We start from the raw sequence: 12,992 nt of genomic DNA, 5'->3' as shown, positions 1-12,992 counted from the left end.
GGAAAAATATTCATTACACATGACCTTTTCGTGGTAGCTTATTTCACTACTTTTTAGGGGTGCAAAGGATCACAAAACTCACGGTTCGGATTTGAGTCACGGATCTGATCATTTTTTGGATCAGCAAAAAAAATGTAAAAAATAAAAAGGGGTCAAACAAATAAAAGTTTGTTTTCTATATATTCTGTAAAACACAGCAAGGAACTTTTGCCCATGATCTTAAATGAAAACAACATTCAAGATGTCCAATGTTTAAATAAAATCTTAAAATATATAAAATATTCAAAGCTCATTTGTTAAATTAAATTGCAATATGAGGCCTTTTAAATATGATAGTGAATGAAACAACAGCATCATCATCAAAACTTACAAACATGAACACACGTCTTGTCCTGCAGCTTGTTGAAAAAGCCACCAAACAAATACTCACTGAGGGAAAAGTGCACCACTAATGTCAGTTAGCAGCTATGTAGCTAATTAGCTGCTCAGCTGCAGCACATTAAACAACATGTAAACATACCTGCAGATGTCACTTCGGACGCATTTGATGCTGGTTTGATTGTCGCTCTTCAAAATCCCTGTTAGCAACGTGCTGTCTGCCCATGACTTGTACTTACAGCAGTTTGTTTACTTTGTCTTAAATGAGACATTAAATTTTGCAATTAATCCGCAGTTCACATGCATGCCGAACTGTTGGGGGGCGATCAGTATGTATCATGGATCAACTATGATCCGTTACACCACTACTACTTATGTGTGAGCATTCACAGGATCAATTTTTGGCAACATCAGTTTCTCGCCTATTCCTGAACATTTATCTGTGAAATTGATGTTTGGACAGATTTGAGCAGGAGGAGAAAGTTTGTGTGTGTGTATAGTGACCTATAAGGCACCAGGTACTCATTATTAGATCAAATTCACCATTAAGTCTGGGGAAGAATCAGCAAGAGGATTTTGTCCAGACTAAATTAAGAGCCGTGCGATAACATTATCGAAGCAGAAAGCCTCAGCTTGTAGTTTTTCCTCAAGCAAGACAATGGTGGTACAGATAAGTACTGGCTGATGAGACAGTCAGTCATTCAACCAGAATGACATGCTCAACAATTTTTCCATAATCACCAAGTTGAGGTTGTGCAATGCATACCTGCAGAGGAATCTACATCAGTTATGTCTGCTTTGTGTCATGTTTTGAAAAGGCTTGTTGCATTGTAAAGGAATACACTGCACAGGACAATTTGTTTTGCATTCCTAAGTAAAATCTCTTCATTGTTGCTTGCTTAGGACCTTTTGAAAGATTCTGTAAAATTGCGACGATACCAAATACTTTATCACCTATCTCTTTCTGTCCTAACTCTCTTACAAAGATAGCGCATGGTCAAAACTGAGCCTTAACTGATTTTTATTGTTGTAGCCTGATCTCCATGGAAACAAGGGTAACAGATAGGCTTCGAGGGCTTTCCCTCGTCCATCTGTGTGGTGGATCTTGTTTTGTGATCTGTCTTTCTTTCACCCCACTTCACCTACAGTGCAGACAGGAGGAGCACAATGAGTTGGAGGCTTTTTCAGAGCGAAGGGGATCACAGACTGTAATGTGTGTAGCCTCAGGCGCTGGCAGCAGTAGAACGAGGTTGTGGCTCAATTTCATGCCAGCCGTGTGGAGCAGGACATGTTGAGTTACGTTGAAATAACCGAAACCCAATGATTGTGTGGGAAAATAAATTAGTGTGGAAAGTATTCGCTTGACAAATGCATGTTATTCAACCAAAAATGTCAAATAAGACACTGTAAAAATCACGACTACAGCAAAAACAGAAGTTTTCTTTACTGGAGAAACTTTTTATTATAAAGGAAAAAGTCCTTCACCTACCAATATAGAAACATGTCCTCTTTACATTTTTCTCAAAGTCACACTCACAATGTCGCTGCTCTGAACCTTAGGGAAGACCGTCATGACAGTCCATTAAATTGGAAGTGCAGAGGGGTTGGCTACCTGTGGTGGCTGCGGAGACAAAAGGGCTCAGTCCTCTGTGGAGGGAAGAGGACAGTGATGGAAATGTTTTAGATGGAGAGTTGTTAGGAAATTAAGAGAGTGCAGCTTCCTCAAATGGCCCCAACAGTCCTTCATTGGGGTCGGAAGAACCTGTTTGGTATTTCTGTCCAGCAGCAGTGCTCTCAGTGCTTTAAGAGGAAAGAGGAGAGATAAAATTAGATGCCAGAGTTAAATCTTATTAGCACTTGTCCCACTGGCAATCACCTTTTGCTCTGCCTTTATTCTGTGTGTGTGTGTGTGTGTGTTAGAGAGAGAGGGAGGCAAGTGGGAGAAAAACGCAACAGGCTATTAATGTGATGTTATATTTGAAATGAAGACTCACAGTTGCGTGTCCTCTTGCACTCGTAACGTTTACAGGCCAAGTAATTCTGTCAGTTTTAACTTGTTAGTTTTACAGAAAAAGCCTCAGATTCAGCTTTCAGACTCATTGTCCGGGACGTTACTCCCGCGTATACCTCCCTAAACTGACCTTCAAAATCTCTCACGATGCCATAAACCTCTCAAATGATCATTTTTTAGATTACAAAACAGAAATTAGGTAACAAGTCTACAATTTTCAGCCTAATCATTTAATTCAGTGCCGTAATCTGTGGCTCTGCCCATATTTTTGTCTTAAAGTCTCTGTTCGTGCTTTTTCATCAGCGCACATTAATTCTGTCCAACCCAGGATTTTATGCAGCGTGCTTTCATGTATACTTACATAATGACGTTTATTCAAATACTCCTGGCAGGGGGCCTGTAGGGACCGAGAGGCAATTTACCTGGGTTGAAATGAAATGAGTTTGAAGCAGGAAAGACATACTGTGCGCCATAAACATGTGATAAACGTGTTTTCGAAGAGTTTTCTTTCATTTAAGCATTTATCATCATCTGCTACTTAATTTGTGATTTCATGAAAACAAGATTACAACAAAGTAAACTACTATGAGGTAATAGGTTATCACTAGAAATCAGATAACTTGTTTTTGTGTGTTAAAGAATTAAAGAATAATGGAGTTGTTGGTGTTCAGCAGAAATGTAAGTTTTAACTGGGATATTCTTTTTGCTAAATACAGATTGGTAATTTTCTGAAAGCAGAATAAAGCCAAAACATGGTGATAATGAAATCAGGACACCGTATATAAACAAACTTTGGCCAGTTATCCATTGGAATAAGAAGAAAAAAAACCCCCACACCAAATGTAAATGATCCCAGGAATACAAAATCCATCCCCAGTTTTGAAGAGCAGTTTTTTTCCCCCTTTAAACTATATACTGGTCAGTTTTACTCTACAGTTTAATGCAGATTCAAAGCTCAGATTAGATTTAATATTCCCTCCTGGTGTCAAAAGCAATCATACAGTTTGCACTCCGTTTGATGGAATGGCCTCCCTCGTGATAAAACCTGCTTCCTCCGCGTCCCTCTCCAATTTCCTCCATCTCAGTTTAGCTGCCTCTCCTTTGCAGACCCCCCCCCCTCCTCCCTCCAAACACACACACACACACACACACACACACACACACACACATACTCGCACGCACACACACACTCTTCCTAACTGGGTAACTAGCGCTGGATGCAGTCGAATTCCTCCACTAATGAGGATGAGCTCATCAAGGCATCTGCATGAGAGTTGACGACGTGTTTGGAGAGATCATCTCGTAACTTAATATGAGTCTAATGGGGTGACCTTTGATTTCCAGCAGACTGATCATGAAAAGTTGTTTGTTTTCCGGCTCAGAACAGATTTACTAGACAAGTGTGATTAGAGATTCATCACGTTGGAAGTTCTGTGACACTAATCATACAGCAGACAGGTTGGATCGGTTCCTCTTGATTTAACACTCCATAATGATGAGTTGTCTTTGAGAGTCCATATGTTTGGAGTTCAATTTCTCTCTCTCTTTTTTTTTTTTTTAAATTTAATGACACACATCTGAAAATTTCAACAGATTTGCACCCCCAAGATAGAAAAATCTCTGCTGCCTAATTCTCGTAAAGGAAGCCACAGTGAGTGTAGTCATTGTGTAAGTAGGGCTGAACCTCTTTGTAGTCTTTGAAGAGTAAAATGTGTTGTAAGTGCTCATACTGCATGCTGTATAAGAAAGCATCTGTAAAAAATTTATACTCAGGCACAATATAAAAATGTAATAGCCCTTCAGTTAACAGATTTTTTTCCCCACATTTTAAAAATTAAAGTAGTTTTTAATCAGTAAATTTGCATAAATAGGCTATATTGTGTAATGCATAATATTGTTGAACATTTCCCCTGCAGTATTACATGAGTCTTCCGTGTAGTGTAGGCTTTATTTTATTTTTTCTAGATATGATCAAATTGACCACTGAATTTCTTTTATTTTATTATTGGCTCGTCGGTTTGGTAATTACATTGAAACAGCCACACTTTTATTAAACTATATATTTTTTCACATTTTCCAGTACAGATGGAAGACTTAACTTTTGATCAGTGTTACACAGTTGGTTTATTTATTGTCACGGCTCGTCTGTACAGGAAGTGTTTCAGATGCGCTTTTCAGTTGTCAGAATATTTTAATCTATTTAATCAATGCGGTCTACACAAGCTGTGTAGCAGGGTGCATTTCATTCGTGCTATACACCAGCAATACAACTTGAAGCGAGCGTAGTTTTACTTCTTCAAGCATCTAAAAGCAATCCAGTTGTCCTTGACTTAGCCCTCCTAGATATCGGTTTCTTCCGTTTTACACCTGTAACTACAGTGATAATGTGTTGGGATCTGACCACTGACAAAATGCAGGTGACTTACACACAATACTGTGCCTGAACAAGTCCTGTTTAGACACAGAAGCTGCTGCTGCTGATCTGCTAACGTGCTGCTTTCACGACTCCACCTGTGTTAGTGTGTGACACAAGTTCTTCACGGCAGCAATCAAATTTTGGATTTGTACATTTCTAAATGAATAATGTGTCCAGTTTAAGCAGATATTTTGCTCCATTACTGATAGTTGAAAGGTTTAATTCATCAACTCCCCTTTGAAGACCACACAAATTAGATTATCTGTCATTCTCTGAACAGATTATGCCTGAAGACTTTGCTACTGACGGACCTTGTATTGGGTTAACACAGAGGCACTGCTGCAGCCTCGGAGGTGATTACAGCAAAATAAATTAAACGGAGTATTAAAAATTAATGAATATAAAATCTTACTTGAAGAATAATGAATAGCTGCTATAATCAGAAAAAAAAAAGCAATACACAGAGGAAGATAAGCAGCGTACAATCATGGATATACTGTGTTTTAGACGGTGACTCATACTTTGCACTTGACTTTACCTTTCCGGTTACAAGTGGAGACTGTTTGTCTGTTGTACATCAAAACCTTCAGCACTTGAGAAAAAGCTTACATACCAAGTTGCGTGCACAGCATACTTGATTTAAAAAATCACATGTTTCTTTTTCAGAAAAAAACAAGATGAATATCACAGCCAGCAGACTAATTGTTTAAAAGCCTCATCAGTGACAGTTAAACCTTAACTACCCTTTTACAAAGTCACCTGTCTTATCGAACATCCACCAAATTGCATATGATAGCTGAAGAATTGATTCTTGCCTCTGCAACGGGTGTAGTATCAACTATACTGAATGAAGCAAGTGCTTCTAAATTGATGGTTGTCTTGTCGTCTAATAGCTCTATCTGAAAGACATGTAAACAATATTTAAAATCATTAAGGCCACGGCTCATAGAAAAGATTCACATCCATTAGTCTGCAAGTGAATTACACTGTGATCGAAACTGTTTGCTACTTTGTGTTGAAACAAAGTTACTGGAAATTATTTACTCTTTTCAATTGTGACCCAAGCAGCGCAACATCTGACGAGAACTGTAAGGTACCAGACTCACACCTCAAACATACTGGAGGAGATTGACGCCAGTAAACTGGTTTTATTTGGAAATGTTGAAGAGTTCCCACAGTTGCCTCTTGTCTAAAGGAGCACGTCTCTGTTCTGAGAGGGTTTTTTTTTTTAAATACTTCTCAGATCGAGGTCAGAATGACTCTGTCAGAAATCCTTTCACTGCAGCACCTGCTGATTGTAGCTCTGCTCAGGATGGTCCAATTCTTTGAGATGACTTCTGACTCCACCCTGAGGCTAAAGTTCACATCTCAGTCAGTCAGCCAGCTTTGGCCTAAAAGAAGAGTGAGAGTGAGTGTATTCACTCAGGGGCCAGAGGGTTATGGCTATTCTTTGCTTTTACCACCCCTTTCTTTCTTTTATCAAAGAAAATCCATCTGAGAGCAATCATGTTAGTGATTCACATGTGGGACTAATGGGTTTATCAGGTCAGTGGCCATGTTGTCTTTCTAACAGAGGGAAACAATAGAGCGCTGAGCAATAGTGTGTCTACTTTTCCAATGTATTGAGTTTTCTATAATAGATTATGATAGTCTGTACAAACCCAGTACAATTGGGGCTTGTTTGGTGTTATAAGGCCTGTGTAGCTTTTGTATGTGTGCTGTTGTGTGCTTACTGCATCTGACTTTACCCTCACAGCACCATAAAGATCTCGCTGTGAAGAGTTAGTCATCTGAGGACAGCTCTCATCGACCCGTGAGCTAACAGCCCTGCAGCAGTTCTGCCATGACACTGTAAACTTTTTACACACCAGTCCACTCCATAAAGTCGAGGTGTGCTGCGGCGGACGAGTCACTATCTCCCCTATTTGTTAATGCAAAGGAGACCCAAGGAGGATGGAGCATACAATAAGCTCATGTTTGTTAGTTTACTTATATGTATTTGTTGTTAGAAATAAGCAACCAAATAATTGTGTCATTGTATAATCTTTTGCATTACGATCTTAGAAGTTGGCAAGAATAATTATTGTTTATCAGTGTATTTTATATTTATCTTAGTCGTGGTCGACCATGACATTTTCACTGTGTACCTACAAGTTAATGAGTTGTAAAAATGTCATGGGTTTTGCCCAGCGTTGCATCACATCACAGTATGATATTTGTCCACATTTAAACTTCACTTGTGTTGCAATCAAATGAACATTATGTTTCTCTGAAATGATGTGGCTTCCCTTTCACTGACAAATACAATTATTTGTATTTTTACACCTAAACCCACAGCACACCCACACTGACCCACATTTCAACACTATTTCCCTTCAGTGTTTTCAGGACAATGATAACTACAACCAACAGAATGAGGGAAATTTTTGAGTCTGTAGTCATGAGAAATTGTAGGTAAAGAAGTGGGCGACGAGTAGAGAAAATGTTTTTTTTTCTGAGCAAGGTCAGGTGCAAGGTGGGAAATTAACTTTTTAAAATGTGAACATCTACCAGCCACTGACAGATAAATGTTCAAATTCACCAGCCACTTAATAGTAAATCATTATTTTGTGTCTGAAATCTACCAGCCACTTTCATATTTCACCAGCATTTGGCTGGTAGGTTCGTGCTGATTTTCCACCCTGGTCAGGTACGAGGACAAGAAGAAGTGGGACTGAAGGGTTTTTACTTGAAGATAAAGGTCCTCAGGCTTTGCGACTCAACTGTTGTGACCTGAGGGGGAGATAATGATGGGGAAAATATTGGCACTGGGTGACTGATAGCAGGGTTTCAGAAGTTGGAGAGCTACTCATCTGCAAACAGCTGAGCACATGGCAGAGGGTAATATGATGTAAGCAGGAGAATGTTTTTCTGTGCAGATCAACAAGATGGAGCAAGAATTCACACGAAAGTAAAATATCAACTGGAGAACAAAACTGAGGGATCGGTCATTTAAAAAAATCCAAGAAATAATTGTACAGAAGTAGGTGAAACGTGCAATCAAAAGTTTAGAAAGTCAGTTTTTAGAAAGAGAAAACCCTTGTTTTTGTGCGCTGTAACCCACAGTCACAAAACATTTGAACCAGGTAGTGATTCAGTTTGGGACATTGTGTGTTATTTGGGTTTGAACTGAGGCACTCTGGATGAAGGATGGTCACTCTAATCACAATGTCAACCTTCTGCCCCCCTGTACCTGTTGAAGTCATTGGGGTATTTCCCAGCTGTCCTGTTCACTCAAACACTCTATATTTCACCATCGTATTTAATCTGCTTGTTTTTGTCAACACCATTAGATGGTCTAATCTAGCTTCTTCTGAACAATCGAAGTACACAGTCGACTGTGCCAAGAATCATAATCTGTATTTGTAAACACAGTGGAGGAATGTGGCCAGTAGCTTGTTGAGAATGACACTGTGTTGATAAATAAGGTAGCACCGGTTTGCCTTATAAGGCTTCATAAATTTAATAGTTTATACCTACCTAATTTGTGTAATTGATGCACTTTCTGCATGCCAGCCACCACTTCACCTGCATGTGCATCTCTGTTGTGGAAATATGTCAAAAAGTTTTGTTGTAACTCTTGCAGACAAAGTGAATGTCTACTTCAAGGCTACCAAAATTGTCCATTAATCATATGTTCTTATTAAGATTGCTTTATTGTCATTTCTCAGTACTTGCATTCATTGAAATGAAATGGATCCTCTGCATTTGACCCATCCTGTATATGCTCACTAGGAGCAGTGGGCAGCTGCAGTGCAGCACCTGGGGACCAACTCCAGTTCTCTTTGCTAGTGCCTTCGGTCAGGTGCACTGACAGGAGTATTAACCCTAATAGGGCTGTGCGATATGATCAAAATCTCATATCCTGATATAGGCAATTTCATTTCCAGATAATGGTACGTATCACCATATAGCACATTTTCTGTAAATTCAATGTATAAATAGTTTCTGGTCTGTGCACCCCCCATCAAGAGCACATGCTGCGCGCGTGTGTGTGTGTGTGTGTGTGTGGAGGGGCAGCTCCGCCCTTGCTGAACCACAGAGAGCAGAGGAGAGTAGTGTGACCATAAATGACAGCAAAATGCAGTAGAAACTCTCATTCTGAGCTGAAATGAAACAAGTGCACATAGGTAAATAACATATATAAACATAGTCTCTCCTGCATTTTGCTGTCACTTGTGGTCATGTTAGTTTGTTGTCTTTTCTTCTCTGGTCTCTTTTCCACCGCGGGCAGGGCTCAGCCCCTCCACACATGGAGCTCAGTGGAGCAGAGGAGAGACAGACAGTGGTGGAGAATTGATGACAACTACGCTAGTTAATTCTGTTTCAGTGCAATAAAAACTTCATGAGTAAAAAGCTGTGCAAAAGATGGACAGACTCCAAATGAAGAAAAATATTGCTGTGAAGACTATGATTTGAAACACAACAAAATAAACAACTTTTCTATTGTCACACAATAGAAACAGCCTTAAACTTTAACGTACATGTCTTCGATGGTGGGAGGAAACCGGATCACCTGGCGGAAACCCCATGCAAACATGCGGAGAACATGCAAACTCAACATAGAAAGGACCTTGAATGGCTGGGGTTCAAACCCAGGACCTTATTGCTATGAGGCAGCAGTGCTAACCACTGAGCCACTGTGCTGCCCAAGTATATAAATAATATAGACTGAAAATAAAACTAAAGGTCACTGAGTAAGGAGAGGCAGAATGACTGTTGTAAGACAAATAATTAAGGGGGAAAACAATGAGTAGAGAACATGTAGTTTGGCAGAAAGGCAGACCAGCTGTGCAAACCCATTTCCAGGTGTGCGGGGGCAGCGTGGTCTGCACTGCCCTGTTTTAAAAGAAACTGCTGGTTATGTCCAGCTGCCACTGTGGCAGGCTGTGCCCCTGTCCTACCCGTTCACCGCTGTGAGTAATTAGAATCCAGCCTCATTATATAAACAAGTTGCTGAACTATTTTAGGAGGGTGTATCGTTTGTGCTTGCGCACGGCTCATTTTCTCAATTTATCTCAACTCACTGATGCACAAAGAAAATATGATAATGCCCTACATCCTGATGCCCCCAAAATAAAATGCAGTTAAAAGTTAAAATGCGAAGGAAATATACCATGATTGATTTATCTGCAGTTTAGCCTCTTCTTCAAGTGGAATTTCCATAATCCACCGGCTTTATTCTTGTCAGTCACAGCTCCATATAGAAAACTGTTTCATATCACTTTATTGCAGCCCCAAACCTCTTTTCCAGTTTGTCTCCAGACATTGTTTGGCTCTTTGTAAAACATAATTGTGTCAACAGTCACTGGAGATGAGACACCAGACCTTTTGATAAGTGTTTTCCCACAAGGTAAATTTGGCAGGCGTGGAGGGAGCAAACATGCAAACAAACCAGCAGACAGTAATTTTCCACTGTCTGTTACCGTGCATTTTAATGAGGTTGATGGATTAATGCCTCACTTCAGTAATAGGCCACTCGGAGAGCACCAGTTAAGCCTGTTCTGCTCTATCAGTGCTCAGCTTATCGCATCAGTAATGGTCACTCGCAAGTCCTGATCCGTCTGTTTCCACATTTTTCCCATCTAAATGTTTTTCCAGTGGAAAAGCAGTTAAACCCCACAGAAACAATGTGGTCTCCGGATTAAATGGTCAAAAACATAAGCTTTTAAGTGTAGTTGCTGATTGCCAGATGACTATTGAGCTGCAGGGTGGACATTTAGCCGTACTACAATGGACTGACCTCTGTTAAGTGTGGTGAGAAAATGTGAGTGAATGTGTTTGTAACAACTGAGCAGTTTTTAATGTGGGGTGACCTCTAACCCTGTATGTGTATATGTGTGCATTTAATGCATGTATACAAGTGTTTGTCTTGGAAAAAATCTTGTCCATTGCTTGACTTGTGCCTGTGGGGCAGTTGTGGAAGTGTCCATGTAAAGTTTTCTACCTGTTGTAACATCTAAGGAAGTTAGTTTCAAGAAGGCGAAGGAGAAGTAGCTTTTGGGATCGATCATAAACCTTTTGAAGACTTGTTAAGAATTCAACCTTTGAAGCCCTTTATTGGTATACATCATTGATCCGTGATGATCAAAGCATTCCAGGAGTTATTTTGTGATAAATATTACATCCATATTTCCTCATAAGATATTGATTCAATCCCCAGAATTACTTTTGACAACCTCCAGATGTTTGTGGACTTGCCGCACTTATCAGATGGCTTTACTTTCAGGCGAAGAGAGCAATTAAGAGTAGTAAAGCGGGAAAGTGGTTTTCTAGTTGACAGATAGTAAAAGTGGCACTGTTTAATAAAAACTCAGCATGTGTTGTGGCTGTGTTACAATCTGTTGACGCTGCTGCCGTTGGACATATTGGGGTCTGTGTCTTTTACCATGAATTGCATAAATTCCTACAGAATGGAGAGTTTAGAAATAAGTTGTTTCTCTTTGATTCAGATGCGCCGACACCAGAACCTTCATGTTTTTCCTCCTTTTTTTAAAACTACATCGCACTGTGCTCTAAATAACTGACATTATGTTGCCTCTGGTGTGACTTCATGCGTGATAGAAAATACCTCTCTCTACATGAAAATGTGCCCAGAAATGCAGATTGCACCATGAAAAAACTGATAAGTGTGGACATTGTCTGAGCATCTGAGTTTCAAGAATGTTTTTTTTATTGGTGTTAATGGACCCTGACGCTCTCCATCCATGTCCCACCTCCCAGGCTCTTATCTTGGCTAACACAATGGAGACGCTACCTGCTCTTATTCTTCTCCTCTTCAGAAAAGGGACCATCGGCTCAGCTAATGCCTTTGGATGTCAGCGTTTTATCCCCTTTTATATCCCGCATTTTCCTTTGGTCTCGTTCTTTAATGGTTTTACAAACACGGAAACACACACACACACACACACACACACACACACACACACACACACACACACACACACACGGACTTGTGGTTGTGTTTCCACCTCTGAGCTGAATATCACTGTAAAGTGTGTCTTCGCTCTTGGTTATTTCCTCCCCATTGTCCACTGGCTTTGTGTGCAGGGGCTTTTTGTGTGTGTCAGCCTGGCTAGAATTGGCCTGTTTACTGTGATTAAATGGGAGCAGAGGAGTTTGGGGACTGAACCGTGCCTCTTTTGGAGTGAAGGAATGTTGCAGCACACACTGCAGTACCTCAGCTCTACATCAACCTTCGCTGGGACAAAAAGCATCCCAGTCTGTTTACAAAAATGTTTCTTTTCCCCCCTTTTTTTACACCATATATACAGTATGTACTGTATATCTATGTTTATGCTGCTCATAAATATGTTAAACTGTGTGTACTGTGTGTGGTGATAATTTTGTTTACAGCTCTCAATTTAACTGCATTTCCCCATTTTCTCTTTAATGAAACCATTAATTAACAATTCAGAGCATATTGAGCAGTTAAGAGCATCTGAGTACTTTCACAGGGTTTTGATTGGTTGGCTGCTGAACACAGTTTTTAACTCTAAATGTTAAAATGTTCCTTTGGACTCCTTTAACATTCTTATCTAACTTGATAACATACGCTACTGTACCTTCTCTTAGTCTAGATTAGGGCTGCAACTAACACTTATTTCTAACATCAATTTGAATATATCTTCAATCAATTTACCTAATCTAAAAACTCCCCAAAGGATTTACATTTACAGTGATGTAGATGTTGAGAAGAACAAACCGATCCTCACATTTGAGAGCCATTGTTTGGTATTTTAAATTGTCAATACATTATCAAATTGATATTCTGTCTATTCAGTGATTCAATCAATCACTGTTTTGTAGTGAATACTACTCTGGACCAATTCTGCTAATTAAAGCAATCATCATTTGTAGAGGAATTGTTAGATAACAGAGAGAAATGTAAATGCTCTTATGTGATAACTGATGTTATCCTTTTGTCTTTTTAGGTATTTGGTGATTATTATCACTTCCGGCATCGTACACTGGTGAAGAGATCGCTGTCAGATCACAGGGGGACACAAGTCCGTCTACAAAAAGATCCCAAGGTAAGAAGTTTATTTCAGGGGCTACGATTGATGCGCCGTGTGTTTATGGATGTTGATGAGACTTATTGCTTCAAGTTTCCTCATCATACTTGTGTTAAGTTGCAAACTGGACCAC

General features: G+C 39.7%; 1 protein-coding gene across 2 annotated transcripts in view; it reads left to right on the top strand.

Moving 5' to 3' along the window:
- furina (furin (paired basic amino acid cleaving enzyme) a) overlaps nt 1–12,992 on the top strand; it is an 81,485-nt gene that overhangs the window by 30,135 nt on the left and 38,358 nt on the right. For both annotated transcript variants that reach the window (XM_042406386.1, XM_042406395.1), the window contains exon 3: nt 12,779–12,877. In XM_042406386.1, coding sequence (XP_042262320.1) covers nt 12,779–12,877 — 99 coding nt within the window. The remainder of the gene's footprint in view (nt 1–12,778; nt 12,878–12,992) is intronic.

Source organism: Thunnus maccoyii, chromosome 1 (genome assembly GCF_910596095.1).
Source record: "Thunnus maccoyii chromosome 1, fThuMac1.1, whole genome shotgun sequence".
Lineage (NCBI taxonomy): Eukaryota > Metazoa > Chordata > Actinopteri > Scombriformes > Scombridae > Thunnus > Thunnus maccoyii.
The sequence above is the reverse complement of the archived record's forward strand: the minus strand, read 5'-3'. Positions and strand labels throughout refer to the sequence as shown.